We start from the raw sequence: 18547 nt of genomic DNA on the forward strand, positions 1-18547 counted from the left end.
GTCTCGTTCAATGTTGGTTTGCATCCTTGATGATTACGATGCTCATATGTTTCTGAAGTTTCTGGTTCCTGATGTGATGTCCATCTTTCTTTCAGCTCCATTTAGCAGCCCTGGCTTCTTTAAAAGGAGATATAGTGGAGCTAAACAAACGTCTTCAGCTGACAGAACGGGAGCGGGACGTTCTGGAGAAGAAGCTTGCCAAGTCACAGGTGGGAGAAATGATCACACGAGGGGGGCATTCCCACCTCGGAGTCAACCTGGAAACAATCTTCGATTAATCAGCTGATTATATTTTTGCTTTTTATTTAGTATTAACTATTAGTTGCTTTTTATTTCTTCTGGTTTGCTTTTGCTAACAGGTCCGGGTATGATGAGTAATGAAGCTCGTTCTGTTCTAGTTCCGAAATTCCCCTATGGTTCCCTAGGCAGGTTTTACGTGTATTTGAGGATTACACCTTGCAGCGTAGCAGTGAGTAGTAACGACACGCGAGCCCATTTAATTTATACCTCCGGAATCCGTTGGATATGAGGATGTTTTTATTGCGTATCATCATAGGCAGTAGCTTTTATTAGGGCCGTTTGTTCAAAAGTGCCGTTCCACCTGCTGTGCTTTCCCGAAAAATTTTTATTGTGTAAAATGTAGAGAACTTTTAATACCTACAGGGGTGCAGCTATATTGGTGAATGTAATATTTCTTTATCTTTGTTATCAATATGTAGAATCGGGAAACGCCCAAAGACGATGTTCTGCTATATAGAGCATTACTGTCATCATTTTCGTTATAAAGGTGGATTATAGTAATCATTTATAAACTCTTGGCTATAGAGGACTATAAGTCTGCAAAGCTTTTCTTCAATTTCTTCTCCAGTTTCAATCATTAACAACATAGAAACCGAATCACTGCAGATAAGCATTATTCAGCCCATCTGTTCCGCGCGTTTTCCCGGATGTAGACGCTCAGACCTTTATCAGTCCTTGGTCTTGGATTAGGCTCAGGATAGCTTTATGTCTATTGCATCCATGTTTAAATCCCCTCACTATATTAGCCTCTACCACTTCTGATGGAAGGCTGTTCTGTTTATCTACCACCGTACAATGCTTTTAATAATTGCTAAAAACTTTCTTGAAGTTACTCTAGGTCATCATGTCGAGTCCCTGTGTGATCTTTAGGTATGGATTTCCTAATGGATGTCTTTCGTTTTAAAGGGACGCCTGGTCCGTATGATGGCTGGAGAGTCGATCATTTCTTTCCAGGGAAAGTTTAGTGTGTGGCCGGGGATGAGAGCCGCGAGGCAGGTGTAGCCGTTTCTTTCGGCTCCATCTGATGAACGGCTGAACTTTCCTGTGCTTGCTGCCAGCTGGCCTTGGAAGGCTGAGTTATGATGTTGTTTTGGTGCTGCTGATTGAATACGTATACTCATGGAAAGGCACTTTGTGTCATTTATCCTGCTGCTTACAGCAGAAATGATGGCATTCCTGAATCGGTTCTCTCCGTTTTTTTCTGGATGCCCAATAATAAACGGATATTAAACTGTCTCTGTGCTTTTTATTGTTGCGGTCCCTCTTCAGACTAAACTGAGCCAGTCGAAAATATGAGAAAACTATATTCTTCTTCTGCGCCCGCTCCTGATGAATACACTCAGAAGCCCCCTAGGTCATCTTATTCATTTTCACTTGAATGCTGTGTGCTTAGAACATAAAATACACCAGAGTATAGCTGGCCACTTTATTTTGACCTATTGGTTTCCTTTTTTCGAAGGGCGAAATGGCTGCTACTTTGGGAGAACACCAGTATTATCTCTGAAATTAATTAGACTTTTATAATCAACAAATATATTCCACAGCTCTGCATACTGGGGCTTATTCACTAAAGAAGGGAGTTGGCAGGAGAGTTGCAGTTTCATCTTACTGACTTCATTTGTAAAGGACCTGATCCCTTAGGAGAGATCCGGGAGACATATAAGTTTTGTCTGTTATAAATTGATTAGAAAGCCTGATATAAGTCATCCCTACATAGCACACTGACCTGTCTGATGATAATTATGGAAACAATGTCATTATTAGTATTTAAGACAGGCTTTGGCGATCAACCGCTTTTATTGCCATATTTCTGGAGCTTGTCGTGATCAAACCGGAGCAGATTTTGGCTCAAATCTGATGTCTTGTAGGTCACACGTTGCACAGTAAGCTACCGTGGTAGAGCACTATGATTATATACAAATAAGCCATGAAAGGAGGTAAATGTGTTTTTAATTGCAGTAATTTTCAGCTTCAAGATGAAGTGTTTAAGTAATTTTGCTGGTTTAAGGGGGATTATGTTGCAGCACTGGAAGGAGGGTGAACACGAAAGTAATGAACCCCAGTTTGGTCGCTTTAACCTGTATTTGTCCTTCCATAGTGTGAACAGTCCCACCTGATGAGAGAGCATGAGGATGTTCAGGAAAGGACGACTCTCCGCTACGAGGAGCGGATCACAGAGCTACACAGCATCATAGCAGAATTAAACAAGAAGATTGACCGGCTGCAGGGGAGCACTATAAGGTGGGCGCGCTATAAGGTGGGCGCGCTCCGTGTAATAAAGCATATTCCGGGTATAACGATCTTGCGGTGCTGTACAGTACCGTGTTTTGATTAATCTGTAATTGTTACCTGGGCAGAAGCATCCAAACTAGTTGGAGTGACCGTGCTGTGATCCAAGCGCCTTGCAATGAGTTTACTGGGCAGAGAATAAAGCTGTTTGAATGAAGTGAGCTTATCGCAGACGTATTGGAAGGAATATTGATGTTCTCCGTGTGCTATTCGTTCCGTACTTACCTGCTACTATCACAAACACAATGTTCACAAATGACCCGACAAGTAATCATTGGCTGCAATTCAGTATACGGGGCCACGTGTTAAGAAAGGAGTCTCCATGTAAGGCAGATCCGGCTTTTTAATACCCAGACTATGCCTTTATACTATTTAGGAAAAGAAGTGCGGCGTACAAGGCGTTTATTGTAATGAGCCTAGTCATGTCATCGCTTATTAAGTCTTTTCACAACCGAGTATGATTAAATAATGTAAAACAGATGCAAATCCACAATGTATGGGGCTCTGTGAACCGGTTAATGTGTATTAATACAGACACCCTTGTTTATAAAAGGGGCAACACCCCAGTTAATAATGGTTAATGCCATGGGAACACAACTGTTCGGAACTTGTCCACGTTTTCTAATTTCTTCACAAACTGGGAACCAGTCATTATGTGCTCTTTAACATTGGGGCTTATTCACTAAGGAAAGAGTTGTGGTTTCACCCGCATTACTTCGCCATTCATTATGAATATAATTGGGGACTCTGGGTCACTATCCAATTTCTCCACGGCAGCGGCTTGGTTCATAGCCACGTCCACACCTGTGCCCAATTTTCAGCAGGGTAATTGTGTAATATCCGCCCCTGGCCAATCCATCCCTTCTGCTGCACTGCTTGGGGTCACGAGGCACCCTGGAGCTATCCCAGATGCGCCTACGTTGGTGAACATGTCTTCTGTCGTGAGTTTCCCAATATCCTTTTATTTAGAAAGTAAAAATAAAATAGGGGCTGTGTAAGCAGATCAGCGATTGCTGAACCTGCACGGCCATTGCTGAATTTCGTTCCATCCCAACCCAAATTTCAGCCCGTTGTTCAGCTGGGAACACGTTGGGTGCAGCAGCAGAGACTACACGCTAATATTTCAACAGTCATGAAAAAAGAGGTTAAAGAAAGCTTTTTAATGTGTTTCATTTATAGTCATATATTAGGATTTAGCTCCTGACCATTACCAGACCCCTGGGAATCCTGTATGTTCTTTGCCTCCTCCAATATGGTGGCTTCTCTGTTTTGATTGCTGTTTTGATTGTATTTTGCCCTTCTGCTTAATCTCATGTAGTAATTTCCAGCATTACTCTTGTCTTCAGCCTGCTTCTTTTATTATTTTGTCATTAAATTTCAATTATTTCAAAATGTAAAAAGCACGCAATTCTAAAACCAAAAGTATTTTCCTTTTTAAAGAATATGGTATTTAGAAAAATAATGCCTATAACACAATTTAATTTCTCGACATGTTCTGCTGTGTCACAGAGCTCTGTGATGGCCTAGTACCCAGCACATATTCAGGGCTCCTAGGAAAAAGTAGGAATGGAGGACAGAAGCCATTGGGTCGTTTGGCCATGCCTGGGAACTCTCCGACTTTCACCCACAGTCTCCTGGCCACGCCCACTTCCACCCAATTCTCATCCTACTCCCATACAATTGGATGATATCTGGGGCTGGCCCATCCCCCCTTTAAAGCTGCTGCCCTAGGAGAGGAGTCTAGGAGGCTGTTATAACCTCCTGCGTAGATTGACCGTAGGGTTCCCAAGAAGTCTTTACTAATGAGAGAAGGTGAATCAAAATTCATATGAATTGCTCCAGGAATTCCTTCAGCAAGTGTCACAACTGGAAAATATCAACATTTATCATGTAAAAGTAAATCAAAAATAGAATGAATGCATGTTATAGATTATTCTTAGTGCTGGATTCCATTATGGTTTTATATCGGACGTAAGAGGCTCAGGCACAAAATTGCATTATTCATAATAAAATGTCCCATTTCTCCAGTTCTGAACTGGTGGCTGAAGTAAAAGGATCCGGTAATTGCATAAAAACGCTGATGATTGTTGTAAACAATAGTGTGATTAAAACAAATCGCTGCCGTTACCCTCAATGTTTTGACGGCGGCTTTTATTTGGAACAGAACTCGTGTATGCTGTCTGCAGATGTTTGCTGCGCACGCACATGGTGTCAGCAACTCAGGGGCCACATCGGCATATCCAACAAATTCTTTCAGATCCCACAGGACCAGGCGCTATATACCGGGGACCACTGCCCTTAGAGTGAATTTATTCCTTCATTTTCATGGTATTATGTGTGGTTATAAAACCAATACAAAAAATAGTGTTTTCTTAGGTATTTTTGCAGATGGCCAGTCTGGTCCTGGTTATACCTTTTTTTTTTTTTTTTTTTTTAATGAAATATTTTGAAGTAAGACATCTTTACAAACCTAGTTGACTATAACGATAGCAAATAACTTTTGAGATTAAGTAAAGTTGCTGGTGCAGCATTGCAAAGATTATGCAGTTACCATAGGAACCAATAGAATGTTACCACTTTGCACCAGAACTGCACTTTATACTTGGATAAATCAAACGTTTTCTTTTAAGTTTCTGTGTTTCCTTGTTACTAGCAAGATTGGCTCTTCGTCTAGTATACCACCACCCAAGCCAGTAACAAGTTTAGCCAATAGTCTTCATTCTGTCTACAAAAAAAAAAAAGACCTCTGAGGTCTTAAATGCTTATGTGACATCTTTTTCTGCGTTGGCTCAATAAAACGTGTGACTAAAGACTCCAATGTCTTTGCTAATTCTTGCTTTTCACTTTGGCTTCCCTTGCCCTTGCGCATCGCCTTGATTGGGTTTAGTAGAATCACCGTTCTGTTGTGTGCTTTCTATGCCGATTCAATTTAATGGGCCATAAATTATTATGATTAGTATTGTTATTACAATACAAAGTGACTTTCCAAGTACAATAAATTGTGTTTTAATGCTTTGGTTAGTGCTCTTGGTTGACTAGTTTGGCAGATCGATTATTCCTGCGATGTGGATGATAATTCATTGAAACATGAATCAGTGGAAACGCACACTAGATTCGAGATTTCCTCCACAATATTTACAGTCACAATCTTCAATTTAAAAAATGTTTCCATTGCTCTTGGATGATTGCATGTTGTTGCATAGAGAAAGTTTGACATTGCTTTCCGCTGCTAATATTCGAACGCTAATTTGTGGCAGAATCCCACCGTAAACATTTGCCGCTTTCCCCATCTGCCCCCTGCCCTGCTGTTTGCTGCCAAGGAGATGTGTTGTATGGAGGGGAAGCTTGCATACCCAGAAGCATGAAATGCAATGATAGCATTATATTCATATCTGTTTAAATATCGATTCTGAATAATCTGGCCCCATGATATATTTCATACCTTTTTAGCACTCCAGTTGTATATTACATTTGATTGGCCAAGCCTAATAGGAGTTGAGGTTTGCCAGCACCTGTAGGGGCGTATGTTCCCCAGTCTTGTCTTAGACTGGTGACTACCAAGTGCCCTGGCCTACTGGTGTCAATGATTAACTAGTGTCCAGGAGAGAACGCTGTTCTCTAATATGTGTCTGTTTGCAGGGAGGAGGATGAATACTCGGAGCTGCCCTCAGAGCACAGTCACAGCCAGCTTGAAACCAACGATGACACCCGTAGCATTGACCAGGACCAAGAGAACCAGTCCACTATGGTCACGGTTGACATGGGTAAGTAGAACATTTGAAATTCTACTAGAGAGACGTCATAGAACGTTGTTGAGTTGGGTTCTGTTTGTTTGGAATTGTTGTGATGATTTACCCGACTACTTTTTGCATGTTACACTATGTGGAGCAACTAAGAGTGGTTTGGTTTGACTTGCAATCTGTTGACACTGTTAGTACATGCGTGCTACTTTGCATAAGTCACGATAGTACACATTTGTTTCACTCCAAACATGTCATCGCTTTGACTTGCTCAACTTCATTTGATCAAACGTAATGTAGTTGAAGTATTTTAAGATGAGCCGTCTTGCAAGGGCTAACTATGTTAAAAACACAAATCACCTGGTATTTGAATTGTCAGTTACTTTTTTCTCGTGGATTGCTTTCTCAGGCACTGACTCCTTTTCATAATAAGTTGTCTTCCACTGAGTGAGTTAAAGCCGTGGTTCTTTGGCCGCTACTGAAGAGCCGTGTTCCCGATGTCATCGATACTGCTTTGTATCTCTAGCTTTCCCGCAGAATACGTTTGTAATGAGCTACTGTTCCCTGATGGGTTTGAAATCATAAGGAAAATAACAGCAGGATTATATTTGCTTTTTTTTTTTACCAAAACCTTTTCAGGCCAACACCACAAGCTCACCATAAATTAGGCGCTGCCTTAATGTCTCAGCTGCCGAATAAGCAGATCTGCCAATCCAAAATCCATTCGTATTTATTCATTATAATCCCCAAACTACCCTCCAAATACAGGTTATAACTGCATTGAGTACTTCCAAAAACCACAAGCCCATAGAAAATAAGTGCTGTGCTTTCTTCAGGGTGAAAAGCTGTCTACGACGTGCATTACGTTTTTGACCATCAAGCAAAACCTGATACGTTACAATTTATTTAAACCATCAGGAAATCTTTCACATTAAAGCCCTGGTCTCTTGGGAGACTCTTGGCTGTAGTCAGTCAGACTGGAAGAAAATAAATGCTACCTGTAGCTGTACTTGAATGGAGCTACGCGTTTTTTTTATATATAAATCTGCACAGTGTGTTATAGGAACAGGCTATACCTCATTGCCATATTTCCCAGCGAAGACAGGGCTGTGGTATCTTTTATTAAATACAAATATTCATAGAACAACATATAGAGTGACCTTTAAAGGCCTCTGGGTGGTCTCTTTGGTTGTAAGGACATTAAATAAGCTCCCTTGGTCTGCAGATGTGCTGTCCCACCAAACAGTTTTATCATGAGATTAGGTGCATCTCTTATTTTCTGTGTCATTTTTTGGAGCATGTGGTTTAGAACAGTAGTAGAACTTTATATATGCCTCCTGAGGATCTGGGTATCACAGATGCTGTTCCTCCTGGGCAGACTTTTATATTTGAAGGGGGTGGCTTTTGTGCTTCCCCTTCCTGCCAATTAGACACAAGCCCTACCCATGCGCAAAGATAACCCCACCTCCCACTGCCTCCCACAAAGAGCAGGAAGAGCGCTGAGGAGATGGTCGGTATATGCTTGTTTTATATCAAGCTAACATACCTCATACCTCATGCTGGAAGGGGCAGAGCCAACTGGGGTCCTGTGATATTTAAATGAACGTGTGTGCCCTTAAATACTTAGCACTGTTCATTTTATTAGAAAAATATTTTAATAAAGTAACCTTTATTTTACTAATTCATTCATTTACTTAACATAGTAAGGCTCTCCTTTTTAAATTGTGTATTTGTTGCGGGGGGTATTCTCTGATTTTCACTCCATGAAATCGGCTTTCTTGCACTGAGGTTTTCCAAATGTCATTTGTTTGAGGGTTGATGCCCACCTCACTTGGCATTTGTTAAAAGACCTGCTTTTAATCTCTACTTAGCCTTTAAGTAAAGTAGTGTTTATAAGAACACAAGCCCCATCGTGTACGCGGCATTGTGTTTCTGCAGGCCAGTAAGTTCAGTGATGTTTGCGGGGGCCGCCCTGCCGTGGGTTAAAGAGGAGACACGTGCGTTATGAGGATACCGTGATGACAGGTTAATGAGACATGTGGATCTCTCCCTAATACCTGTTGAATGGGAAGAGCTGGTTTAGATCATTCATAATACCGCAATAATGTATATCACATTGTATATATTTTGGGGGATTTAAAAAAAAAAAAAACATAAGTAAAATTTGCTATCAAATATGAACGAATTGCTTTTCCACAAAGTAAAAAAAGAGCGAAGCTTGAGACATCACACGCTGTCTCGGTAAGATGTGATCGGTAGAGGAGGATCTGTGGGATGCAGCGTGTTCTTCAAGGTCAGTTTAACAACTTTTCCTGCCCGGGTGGATAGAATATCTGCAGTGGGAATCATCTTAAAGACCTTTATTGCCTTTTGTTCTTTCCAGCTCATAACCGCTGACTATTATATATAACGCGTGGATCCGCTGCTGTTACGCAGTTAAGCTAATCACTTTTTTTGGTAATAATATAAATCACTGAAAGGGCTTGAAAGTGACAGTGTGGATTTTTTTTATTAAAACGACTAGTGCAGGTATGATATAGTATCTACGCTGATAATTGCCAACTCTATGTCCTGCTTGTTTATGAAATTCAAGGACATTCCCAAGCCCATGCCTTCCGCAGCCCGAAGAACTAGCATTATATCCGTACAACAGGCAGTTAGAAAATGGTTTGCTGAGCTGCGGTTTGTGGTGTTGGCCACCATGACGTTATATTACCTGCGCCAGGTGTGTATAGGGGTTAGTATATTGAATGTGGTGACCCTGGTCTTTGCTATATTGTTTCAAATGATGTGGACTTTATAGGATTCTAATAATAATACCCCTCAGCAGAACGTGTAAAATGGTAACCGTGGTGTATTTGGCTACCGTTGTAAAGTAATTGTCTGCTTTCAGTGTCTTTATTAACGCTGCCCCCCCCCCCCCCCCCGGGGAAGCGGTGTCTGTGCATACGAATAATCTGCCGGTTAGTGCTGCAGGGGATAACTTGACAACATCACTTGTTTTCCTAGCCTTCTGTATTATCTGCTTCAAAAGGGGCGCTTTGCCTTTCCTGTGGATGCCTTGGATCTACTGTACGGTACATCGCGTAGCACGGATGTTCCTCCTGCTTGATTGTATTGAAAAAGTCAAACATGAAGCTGTCTGGATAGAGGAGGTTGAGGGTAAATCATTAAAGGAAATCATTGCATACGGATCATTTTCATTAGCTAGAGCACCTTTAACGTAAAGCATCGGACTCCATACACTGTAATCCCCATCATCTTGGTGTCTGTTCCTTGCGTTCTCCTCTGGTGTATCTATTATAATGTTGTGTTGTGCTTTCTGCCTTCGTGTGCCCAGGTGTGTGTTCAGTTGTCTATGGAGTAATCGGGTTCCACGTTTTTTGCCCCGAGCTCCGAGTAACCTTGCTGTGATGCTGAAGGAGAGGCGGTGTTGTGGTGTTTACTCTTGATTTCCAGCTCTCTGTGATGCTGCATGAATCCTCTCCGCAAGCTTTAACGCTGAAGAGGCTCGTTAAAAAGATAAGAGCGATATAGGTTGTCCCTCCCCCAAAAAGCAGGGTTAACGTCACAAAAGAAATTCAGACAAAAAGGAAGAGTAGTGTCTGTAATGCTCTATCTGTGTATGTGAAGCTTTGAATACAAATATATAAAAAATATACAATTCATAATATAATGTCTGTGGAACAAATGGTTAAATTCAATGACTAGCAACCTTAAGCTAAAGAACCCGACCTTCCGAGCCGAATCTACAGCCCCTCTGCTCCACATTGGATAATTCATCGGTCAGCTACATGGCTGTGACAGTGTTTGTGCTCGTAGATTTTCATAGTGGCTCTCAAAATGTTTATATTGAGTATTATGAATTTGGTAACAGATTGCAAGCTTTCGAGACTACCTCGTATCTTCTTGAGGGGCATGATGATAATATACCGGAAGAAGGGGGCTAGATAACACGCAGTCTGTTGTACTGTTTGTTAGCTGATAATCTCTTCCAAATTTGCTCTTTTTGCTAAACCGGTACAATTCTATTCCTTAATAATTAGCAGGTTTAGATTAAATTACATGAAAGTGGTTTATTCAAGAGGCCGTTGAGTTTTAGCTCATACGTTTCGAAGGCCCATCTTCAATGAGCTTCTGCTGCAGGACGAGAGTTGCGCTGTATAATGCATTGAGAGTTCTCCTAAGTCTCTTTACACATTGAATTACGCATCATACGCAGCCCTTCACACTTTGGGAGGAATGGAACTTTTGGCCCTTCATAATGAATAGCGAAGTGTTAAAACCGCAACTCTCTTGCCAACTCTTCCTTTAGTGAATAAACCCCCAAATCTCTTGCTGGGATCGTTGTTCTGGGAAGCCCATTGCTTGCCGCTATGTGTCATAAGTCTTCGCTGCCAGAATTCCATATATATATATTCCAAATAACACAGGACTGTTCACCTCGCAGCACAATATTATCGTTCCCCTTCCTCCCCAGTCCCTTCCATTGACTGAGCTGGCGTTGTCCCCTCTCCGATGCTTGGCCAGTGCCTTCACCGCTTCCAACAGTCCCCGCTGACAGCGATATGTTTAAGGATCGGTAATTATCATGGCCAACTTAATGCCAGTTAGCAGCTATTCTATTTAATTGGTATTTTAATGTTTTGTTATAGTGTTTATGTATTCAAGGTGGACCTCCATGAAAATTTTAAATCTGTAGGAGCCAGACGGACACATTTAGAAGCCAGCTATTTTTTGTAATAGAGCATGTGCATTCATTCAGCCCTGTGCAGAATATTTAGGGGTCAGCAGTCATGTGTTTAGGAGCCTAGGATTTGGTGAGCAGATCTATTATTTATTTTGACAGGTATTCTAATCAGATTAATTTAAAAAAAAAAAAAAAAAAAAAGGCAGAAGAAAGGTCGTGGCTGTGAGCGGCTTCCCAATTCCAACAGCCACATATACACCTTGCTGCCTTTTTGTAACCAGACTGAATGAAAACACTGGTGCAGAATTAATTAAAACTGCCAATTACCTTGACGTTTCAATTACTTAGGGCCATTATGCGTCACTGATTAGTTAGTAGAAAGTATATAAATAATGCATGCGCGGTACAACGGTTGAACCTTTCATGATTTGTACTCTCATCTTTATGACGTGCCTGTTTAAATATTTTGGATTGGGACTGATGTGAGCTCTGATGGGTACTCTCCCTCTTTTTGTGTAATTCGGTACAGACGCCTGCAGTGACCTGAACTCGGAGCTGCAGAGAGTGCTCACCGGCCTGGAGAACGTGGTGTGCGGGAGGAAGAAGAGCAGCTGCAGTCTGTCTGTAGCCGAGGTGGACAGACACATCGAGCAGCTCACCACGGCCAGTGAGCACTGCGACCTGGCCATTAAGGTATCTGGCTGAACGTACAGGGGCTTTTACCTAAATCACGGTCATATTCATTGACCGTGTACCAAAAACATTACCCAACATGGTCAACCTTAAACTCAGTGGTTAATTTTCTTAACAGTGAATTCAGACAATTTTCCAGAAGGCAATGGTCAGGGCAGTAGGGCATCTGTGAATAGAGGTACAAACACAAGATATATAGAGTGGCGCATCCTACGTATAAATATTTGTTATGCTGTTGGGTTCGAAGTGGGGACATCAGATTCATAACAGAATTATCTGTATAAAAGCTGCCTGTGCATATCATTATTCATCATCGCACCTCTCATGCCTTTATACACGCTGTATTTTGCTTAATTTCCTTGATGGACCTACTCTGTAATACCCCAGATCTAATATTGGCCTTGGGGTTATAGCATGTTTTGTTAAAATCATTTCCATAGAATAGTCTTGTTTAGACATCCATATAAATACACATTCTCTGTATTCTGAACATTTAGTGGGTAAAGCAAGATTTCTTTAATTTAGACCGTTTTGAGTAAAAAAATCCTGCATATGACTAAGTGTATGAATGTGGAAACCAGGCAATGCGTGTACCCTGACCACAGAGTTTCTTTAAAGTGGTTTGTTTATGTGGTTGTTGCTCCAAATTATTTGTTGCTAGTTTTGCGAACTGCTTTCTTTTGCAGACGGTAGAAGAAATTGAAGGAGTCTTGGGTCGGGAGCTCTACCCGAACCTTGCAGAAGAGCGGTCACGCTGGGAAAAAGAACTGGCGGGTCTGCGGGAAGAGAATGAGAGCCTCACCGCCATGCTGTGCAGTAAGGAGGAAGACCTTAACCGGGCCAAGTCCACCATGAACGCAATCCGTGAAGAGAGGGATAGACTACGCCGAAGGGTAACAGAGACAGCATTCTTCCTTATGCTAATTGGGTGTAGCTGTTAGTGGTTGTGTTTAGCTTTTAGCGGCTTACCATTGTCTGTAAGCCGTTTACCAGGATGGAAGGGCAGGGAGAGTATGGGTGGTTGGGTCCTGCCTTAAAGGAGATATAAAACAAATGAGACGAGGAGTGAATTCACTGATCTCGTGGACACAGACGTGCTGTGGGTGGCCAAGGCATTTATAAAGCTCTTTACAGAGCCTCCTACCTGTATAGTTATTGCCTGATGATTTTACAGTATACATCAGTAACTTGTTGGCATATATTGACAGATGAGAATGTATCTGTGTTTGTTACTGTATGCAGTGATAACCGCAGTCTAATCAGTGAGCTAAGGGCTTAGTTCTCCCTCCACTCCCATGTACAGATGTATTTTAAACAAACTAAAAGTTTTCATCCCTGCATTTCTCCACACAGTACAATACTTCATGGCGTTTGTACTTGGTATTCGGGTTTGTGTTGCTATTTGATTTCACGTTGAATAGGTTGGCGAAGAGCCCAATGCATGCTTTCCCTAGTGGTGGCTTCATATTTATGTAATTGAACTAGCAGACCCCAGATAAGTTAACAGTGTACGGGTTTATGATGTGAGAGCGTAAATCAGGGCGATGAGGGCGTTTAGCTCATAGAAACACCCCTGCCCTGAAATATTGAAGAATAACCGGCGAAAGACCAGCAGAAATTCTATCATTATTATTATCACCGATTCTTTGTCGCACCTTTGATTTGGAGTAAGCGCTCTACTCTCACATCCACAGCATTAACTACTTTGAAGTTTCATCACCTGATTTTATCATCATAATCTATATCACCTATGGCAATGATGGTTCTAGAAATGGTTACAGTTTGGCATTTATCATACTTATAATACCATGCATGCTCTTGTTTGAAACATCAAATACATTCTGTGTTGGAGTCATTCGGTTAAAATGTGTGCATGAATTTGATATTAGAGGAATTTCAACAGATGGATCGTCACGCAAATTCATAGTATCCATGGCAACGACCTGAGTACACTGTCTGGAAAAGTAAAAATGTTGTCATTGATAAAAGAGCAGCTAAAGTAATGTGTATCCTGGTTCATCCGTGACCCCATCTTTCTGTTAAAACTGTAACCTACCATTATTGGGGGCCTTTTTCTGCTCAAAGACTTTCCGTTGTTCTCTCTATTTCACTTCATGTAATTTAGACCCGTCAGGGATATATTCCAGTATATATTGTGAAGTACTAACAAAGTTTTTTTCAGTAAATTTTTCCCGTCAATAAGATACCATGGGTTTTTTTGTGATGTGTTTTTGCTTCAGGCTAATTAAAATTAGAAGATGAAAAAAGAAACTCCCTGTAGCCTCAAAACCATTCTAGAAGCGGAGTTACGGTATCTTCTAACATGTAGCGTTCTGCCCGTGATATTGATTGCCCCTCTGCAGCCGTCGGTTAATTTGCTGCCTGAATGTTTCATCACATTATGTGCCAGTAATTTGGATGTGTGCCGTTAGACAGAGACTTGTGACTGTCTGAAGTACAGCCGGTCGTATCTGTCTCGGCTCCGAGAACCGACCCTCCGTATCCTCCTCTTCTCCACGCTTCATTCCCTATGATGGCCAGGCACAGCCTCGTCCACTTCGATGCTTTACATTCCATACACCCTATGTTGTTGGTCTACTCTGAGGGCACTAAGTGAAGAATAATGGGGATGACGTTATAATTGTACTTGTATTGCATTTCTGAGTTTTGTTATTGACAGGTCTGCTTTGTTTGCCTTCCTTGTGTTACCCGCTAAGTGTGTGGGACCTTTAAAGCCAAGTGTTCTTTCCTAATGTTGAGCTGCTAGAATCCATATATATTTCTTATTGTTTTGCTTGGTTTTCTCTATATACACACACACCGGTAAAAAAACAAACAAAACAAAAAAAAAAATAAAACCTCTCATGGTATTTAGAAAACACATATATAAAAGACATGGCATGGATCCTCTAAATAATATACAGCTCATTATAAAAGGAGGTGGATGATCTGGGAGATTGACTTGTATGTGAAGTGGGCAGTGGTGTGATGTCATCCACGATACTCTGATACCCCAGTATGTCTACCAGTCTACCATCCATACCAGTGGCACCAGTCTCCCAGTAGCTGGTCCGACGCACACAGCAGTAGCACGCTGGCAATCATACAAGATGTCAGGTGGCAGCTGCCATTAGCCTGTATATTATAAACATAATGCTCTTCAGTTCAGGATTTAATGTAGTCTTGCATATTTTTATTTGTTTTGGAGGAGTTCAGAGCACCGGATGAGTTAATTATGTTTTACAGAGTTGCATTATTTATTTTGTGTTGTGGCTCTACAACGGTTTCATTGATTAAAGTCTTCCTCGCTGTAGCTTTGATTACCACGTCCTGCTGGGTAACATGGATAGAGTTGATTACCCCCCGATGCGTGACTGGCGCAGCTTGATTTGCTAGCCAGATCTCAATGGCAGACTAAAAAAACTAAAATAGCCACAAATCCAGGTTAGCGGGAAAAGCACAGCTCTAGAGGTGTACAGCTCCTTCTCAGCGGAAACTCCTAAAAACTACCCCTTTCTCTGGGTAGAAAGTCACATATACTGAAATGAACGGTTTGATGGCGTACTGGAGAAACCAGAGCCGGTTTGATCAATAGGTCTGTTCTTTTCAGCTCACGTCTGTAATCAAACAAAGTGCTCTCAATAGGTTTTTCTGTCCTGGCAGATTTAATTAAATTAGGTGTTTAATGCTTTCTGTTAACAGATTGTGCTGCTTTATGGAGCCGTCTCTGGGAAGCAGCATGCGTACGAGTTTCTTCGCGTTCTCACGGCTCATTAGTAAATGAGGTAATCTCGTGCTTCTGCGGGGTACCGGCAGCTTCAGGCCACTCAGGAAACACGCGCTTCAAGCTCTGGATCCAGAAACCTATTTGCCCCTAACCTCCCATGCTACAAATTCCTTGTACCTTAACCACCGGTTTCAATATTTACAATGTAGCCGGAGATAGTCCCACTAACTAAGCCGTGTCTGCTTCGGGGGGTATTTTTGAGGAATATTGTCCACATAATCGCTTACACAACGTGCCATTGGAACACAGGAGTGATGGGAGAGATAACACGTACAACCATCTCTAGGGTTTACAGAGAATGGTCCAAAAAAGAGAAAATATCCAGTGAGCGGTAGTTGTGTGGATGAAAATGTTGATGTCTGAGGAGAATGGGCAGGCTGGTTCGAGATGACAGAAAGGCATATATAGGCCTGACCCGGGGATGGGTAAACTACATATTGCACCATTCTCCGCTGGTCATTGTTAGCCAACATCTAGAATGACCCTACAAGAAGCAGCAGACACGTCCAGTGCTGTTTGTCTCATTCTAGATCTGCTATCGCAGTAATGAAGGACATCATCTCTGCTTCCGTGCACATGCTAAGGTGGTCTTTTCAGTTTGCCCCCTGTTTCTTATACATGTGATTTTCAGCTTGTCTGAAATATACTTTTATGGCAGCCAGAAGCCAACACAGCCATCATGTTAATGTCGTAGTGTTATTTTTTTAGTTTGGTCAAGGTATGAAGTCATGCCACATAGCAGAAGAGCTTGGTTTATTGAACCTACCTATTAACATTAGTTTTTAGAGGTCCCCCCTCCCCGTTTTATGGCTGTGATCCATTACTTATGAGATTAGAGTAAATTCAGCCTGTCATCAGTCACAGTACTCGGGCGGATTGCTGGATGCCTGCCAGTCTCTTATCACAAGGGTTCATGTGACTGATGAGAGATGGAGGTATACGCGCAAGTGCAAAGTCAGGACCAAACCAGGGATTAAGAGCTCTCCAATCGCTCCGAGATGTGTCCTCTCCTTATCTCTGTTATTTCAGAGGGTATCTGTAACCCAGCCGTTTCCAAAGTGTTTCCGTGTTTACTGACCCTGGCAAAAGCATTTGGACCTACCTCATTCTATTCATTTATTAATATGATCAAAAAATGGTGAATAGAAAGAATTGAACATTAGTTTAATGAGGGCTACAAAAGTGAAATATAAAAGTTAACCATCTGAGTGCTTAGAGGGGGCAGAATAAAAATCCAATGCAAGCAGTAAAGGACCCTTTTTGATTTGAAAATGCAGTGATATGTTTAATTTAGTAGTCTGGCTTTGGGGTATTAAGTCTGCCCCCCCTCAAACCTCACTGTATATGCAGAATAGTGATCTATATTAACTATAGTGCTTGTAACCAAACGCACCAACCGTATTTTATATCATGAAGGACCATCCCCAGTAGGTATCTCCTGTAAAAAGACTTAGCCCTGCATAAATTAAAATAGTTTTTGCATTCTGAAATTCTGCATCTGAATGTAGCTCACGGTTTAATAAATACACATATATGGTATACAATAATGTACATATAATATTTTGGAAGTTCTTTTTTTTTCCTTTTGCAGCAGTTTCCAATAAAGTATATTTACACACATAGACACATTCCAGCTTTCCCTGGAACACATCTGATCAGTAGTTGGCTCCTCTTTAAAAACCTCCGATATGTCTGTGTTTGGAAAACAAAATCTTCAGATAACAGTGGCCACTAAAAATGTCAAAATTGTTAGAATTATTGCTTTTCGTTACAAATTAAGTAGATCGGCTTTTCAAAATGCCTCTGGGAAAGGTTTTGCTGACTCGGGAGGAAAACTCAAATTTAAAACCTCATTATGGAGAGGGAAAATCTGCAATGTACCCTTCCCGTATATCACGTGTGATGATGACTGACGCTAGCCATTGATTAGACTTGTTTTGCTGTATAGTTGCTACTGTAGAAATGGCCCAGACTGGGAGAGCGTGCGTCCTGAAGGTCCCGGTATTTAGTGTTTAGAATCTCAAGTAGGGCTGCAACTAACGATTATTTTCATAATCGATTAGTTGGCCGATTATTTTTTTGATTAATCGGATTAAAAAAAATTACATTTTTCATTTATTTAAAATAATTTAATAAAGTAACATAGGATGTAAGAAACAAACAGCAGAATAAAAAAACTGATAACAATGCATTTCTTGTTTTTATTTCCCAACCTGCCCCCCCAGTTATGCACATTTGAGCCCAGGCTTGCCACGCTGCCCTCCCAGACATGCCACGCTGCCCTCCCAGACATGCCACGCTGCCCTCCCAGACATGCCACGCTGCCCTCCCAGACATGCCACGCTGCCCTCCCAGACATGCCACGCTGCCCTCCCAGACATGCCACGCTGCCCTCCCCACATATGCCTTATATACCGTATATGCCTTATACCCCCAGATATGTCACTCCGTCCTCCCAAGGTATGCCGTATACCCCCCTATGCCATAGTGCACTCATAGATTTGCAGACTCGTTCACAGACACTACTTTTATAAATAAATACAGGGTTAATCTTCACTGCCCCAGGATTTAGATTCCCCTCAGTTTGCCCCCCTTTACCTCTTACTGCACCTTAAATTAACTTTATTTAATAACAACTGCCCCTAAATTAACCCTAAACACCCCACCAGCCACAACTGCCCCTAAATTAACCCTAAACACCCCATTAACTATAACCGCCCCAAAATTAACCCTAAACACCCCATCAACCACAACTTCCCCTAAATTGACCCTGTAGACCCCATAAACCACAATTAACCCTAAACACCCCACTAACTATAACTGCCGCTAAATTAACCCTAAACCCCCTCACTAACTATAACTGACCCTAAATTAACCCTAAACACCCCACTAACTATAACTGCCCCTAAATTAACTCTAAAAACCCAACTATAACTGCCCATAACTTGCAGCAGCCCAAATATAAATTTTATACTCACCAGTGAGCAGTGGCGACTCTAGAAACAATATAGGGGGGGCACACAAGATACCACAGTCAAACTGGGGGGG

General features: G+C 41.6%; 1 protein-coding gene across 1 annotated transcript in view; it reads left to right on the top strand.

The window, feature by feature from the left end:
- The window catches only part of LOC149302976 (colorectal mutant cancer protein-like), a 133241-nt gene that overhangs the window by 90311 nt on the left and 24383 nt on the right, over positions 1–18547 (top strand). Inside the window, exons 4-8 of the mRNA XM_089481729.1 lie at positions 96–209; positions 2399–2541; positions 6229–6353; positions 11549–11712; positions 12399–12605. Coding sequence (XP_089337855.1) covers positions 96–209; positions 2399–2541; positions 6229–6353; positions 11549–11712; positions 12399–12605 — 753 coding nt within the window. The remainder of the gene's footprint in view (positions 1–95; positions 210–2398; positions 2542–6228; positions 6354–11548; positions 11713–12398; positions 12606–18547) is intronic.

This window comes from Sceloporus occidentalis, unplaced genomic scaffold (genome assembly GCF_023333645.1).
Source record: "Sceloporus occidentalis isolate IW3139 unplaced genomic scaffold, rSceOcc1.0.p SCAF_16, whole genome shotgun sequence".
In the NCBI taxonomy this organism is placed as follows: domain Eukaryota; kingdom Metazoa; phylum Chordata; class Lepidosauria; order Squamata; family Phrynosomatidae; genus Sceloporus; species Sceloporus occidentalis.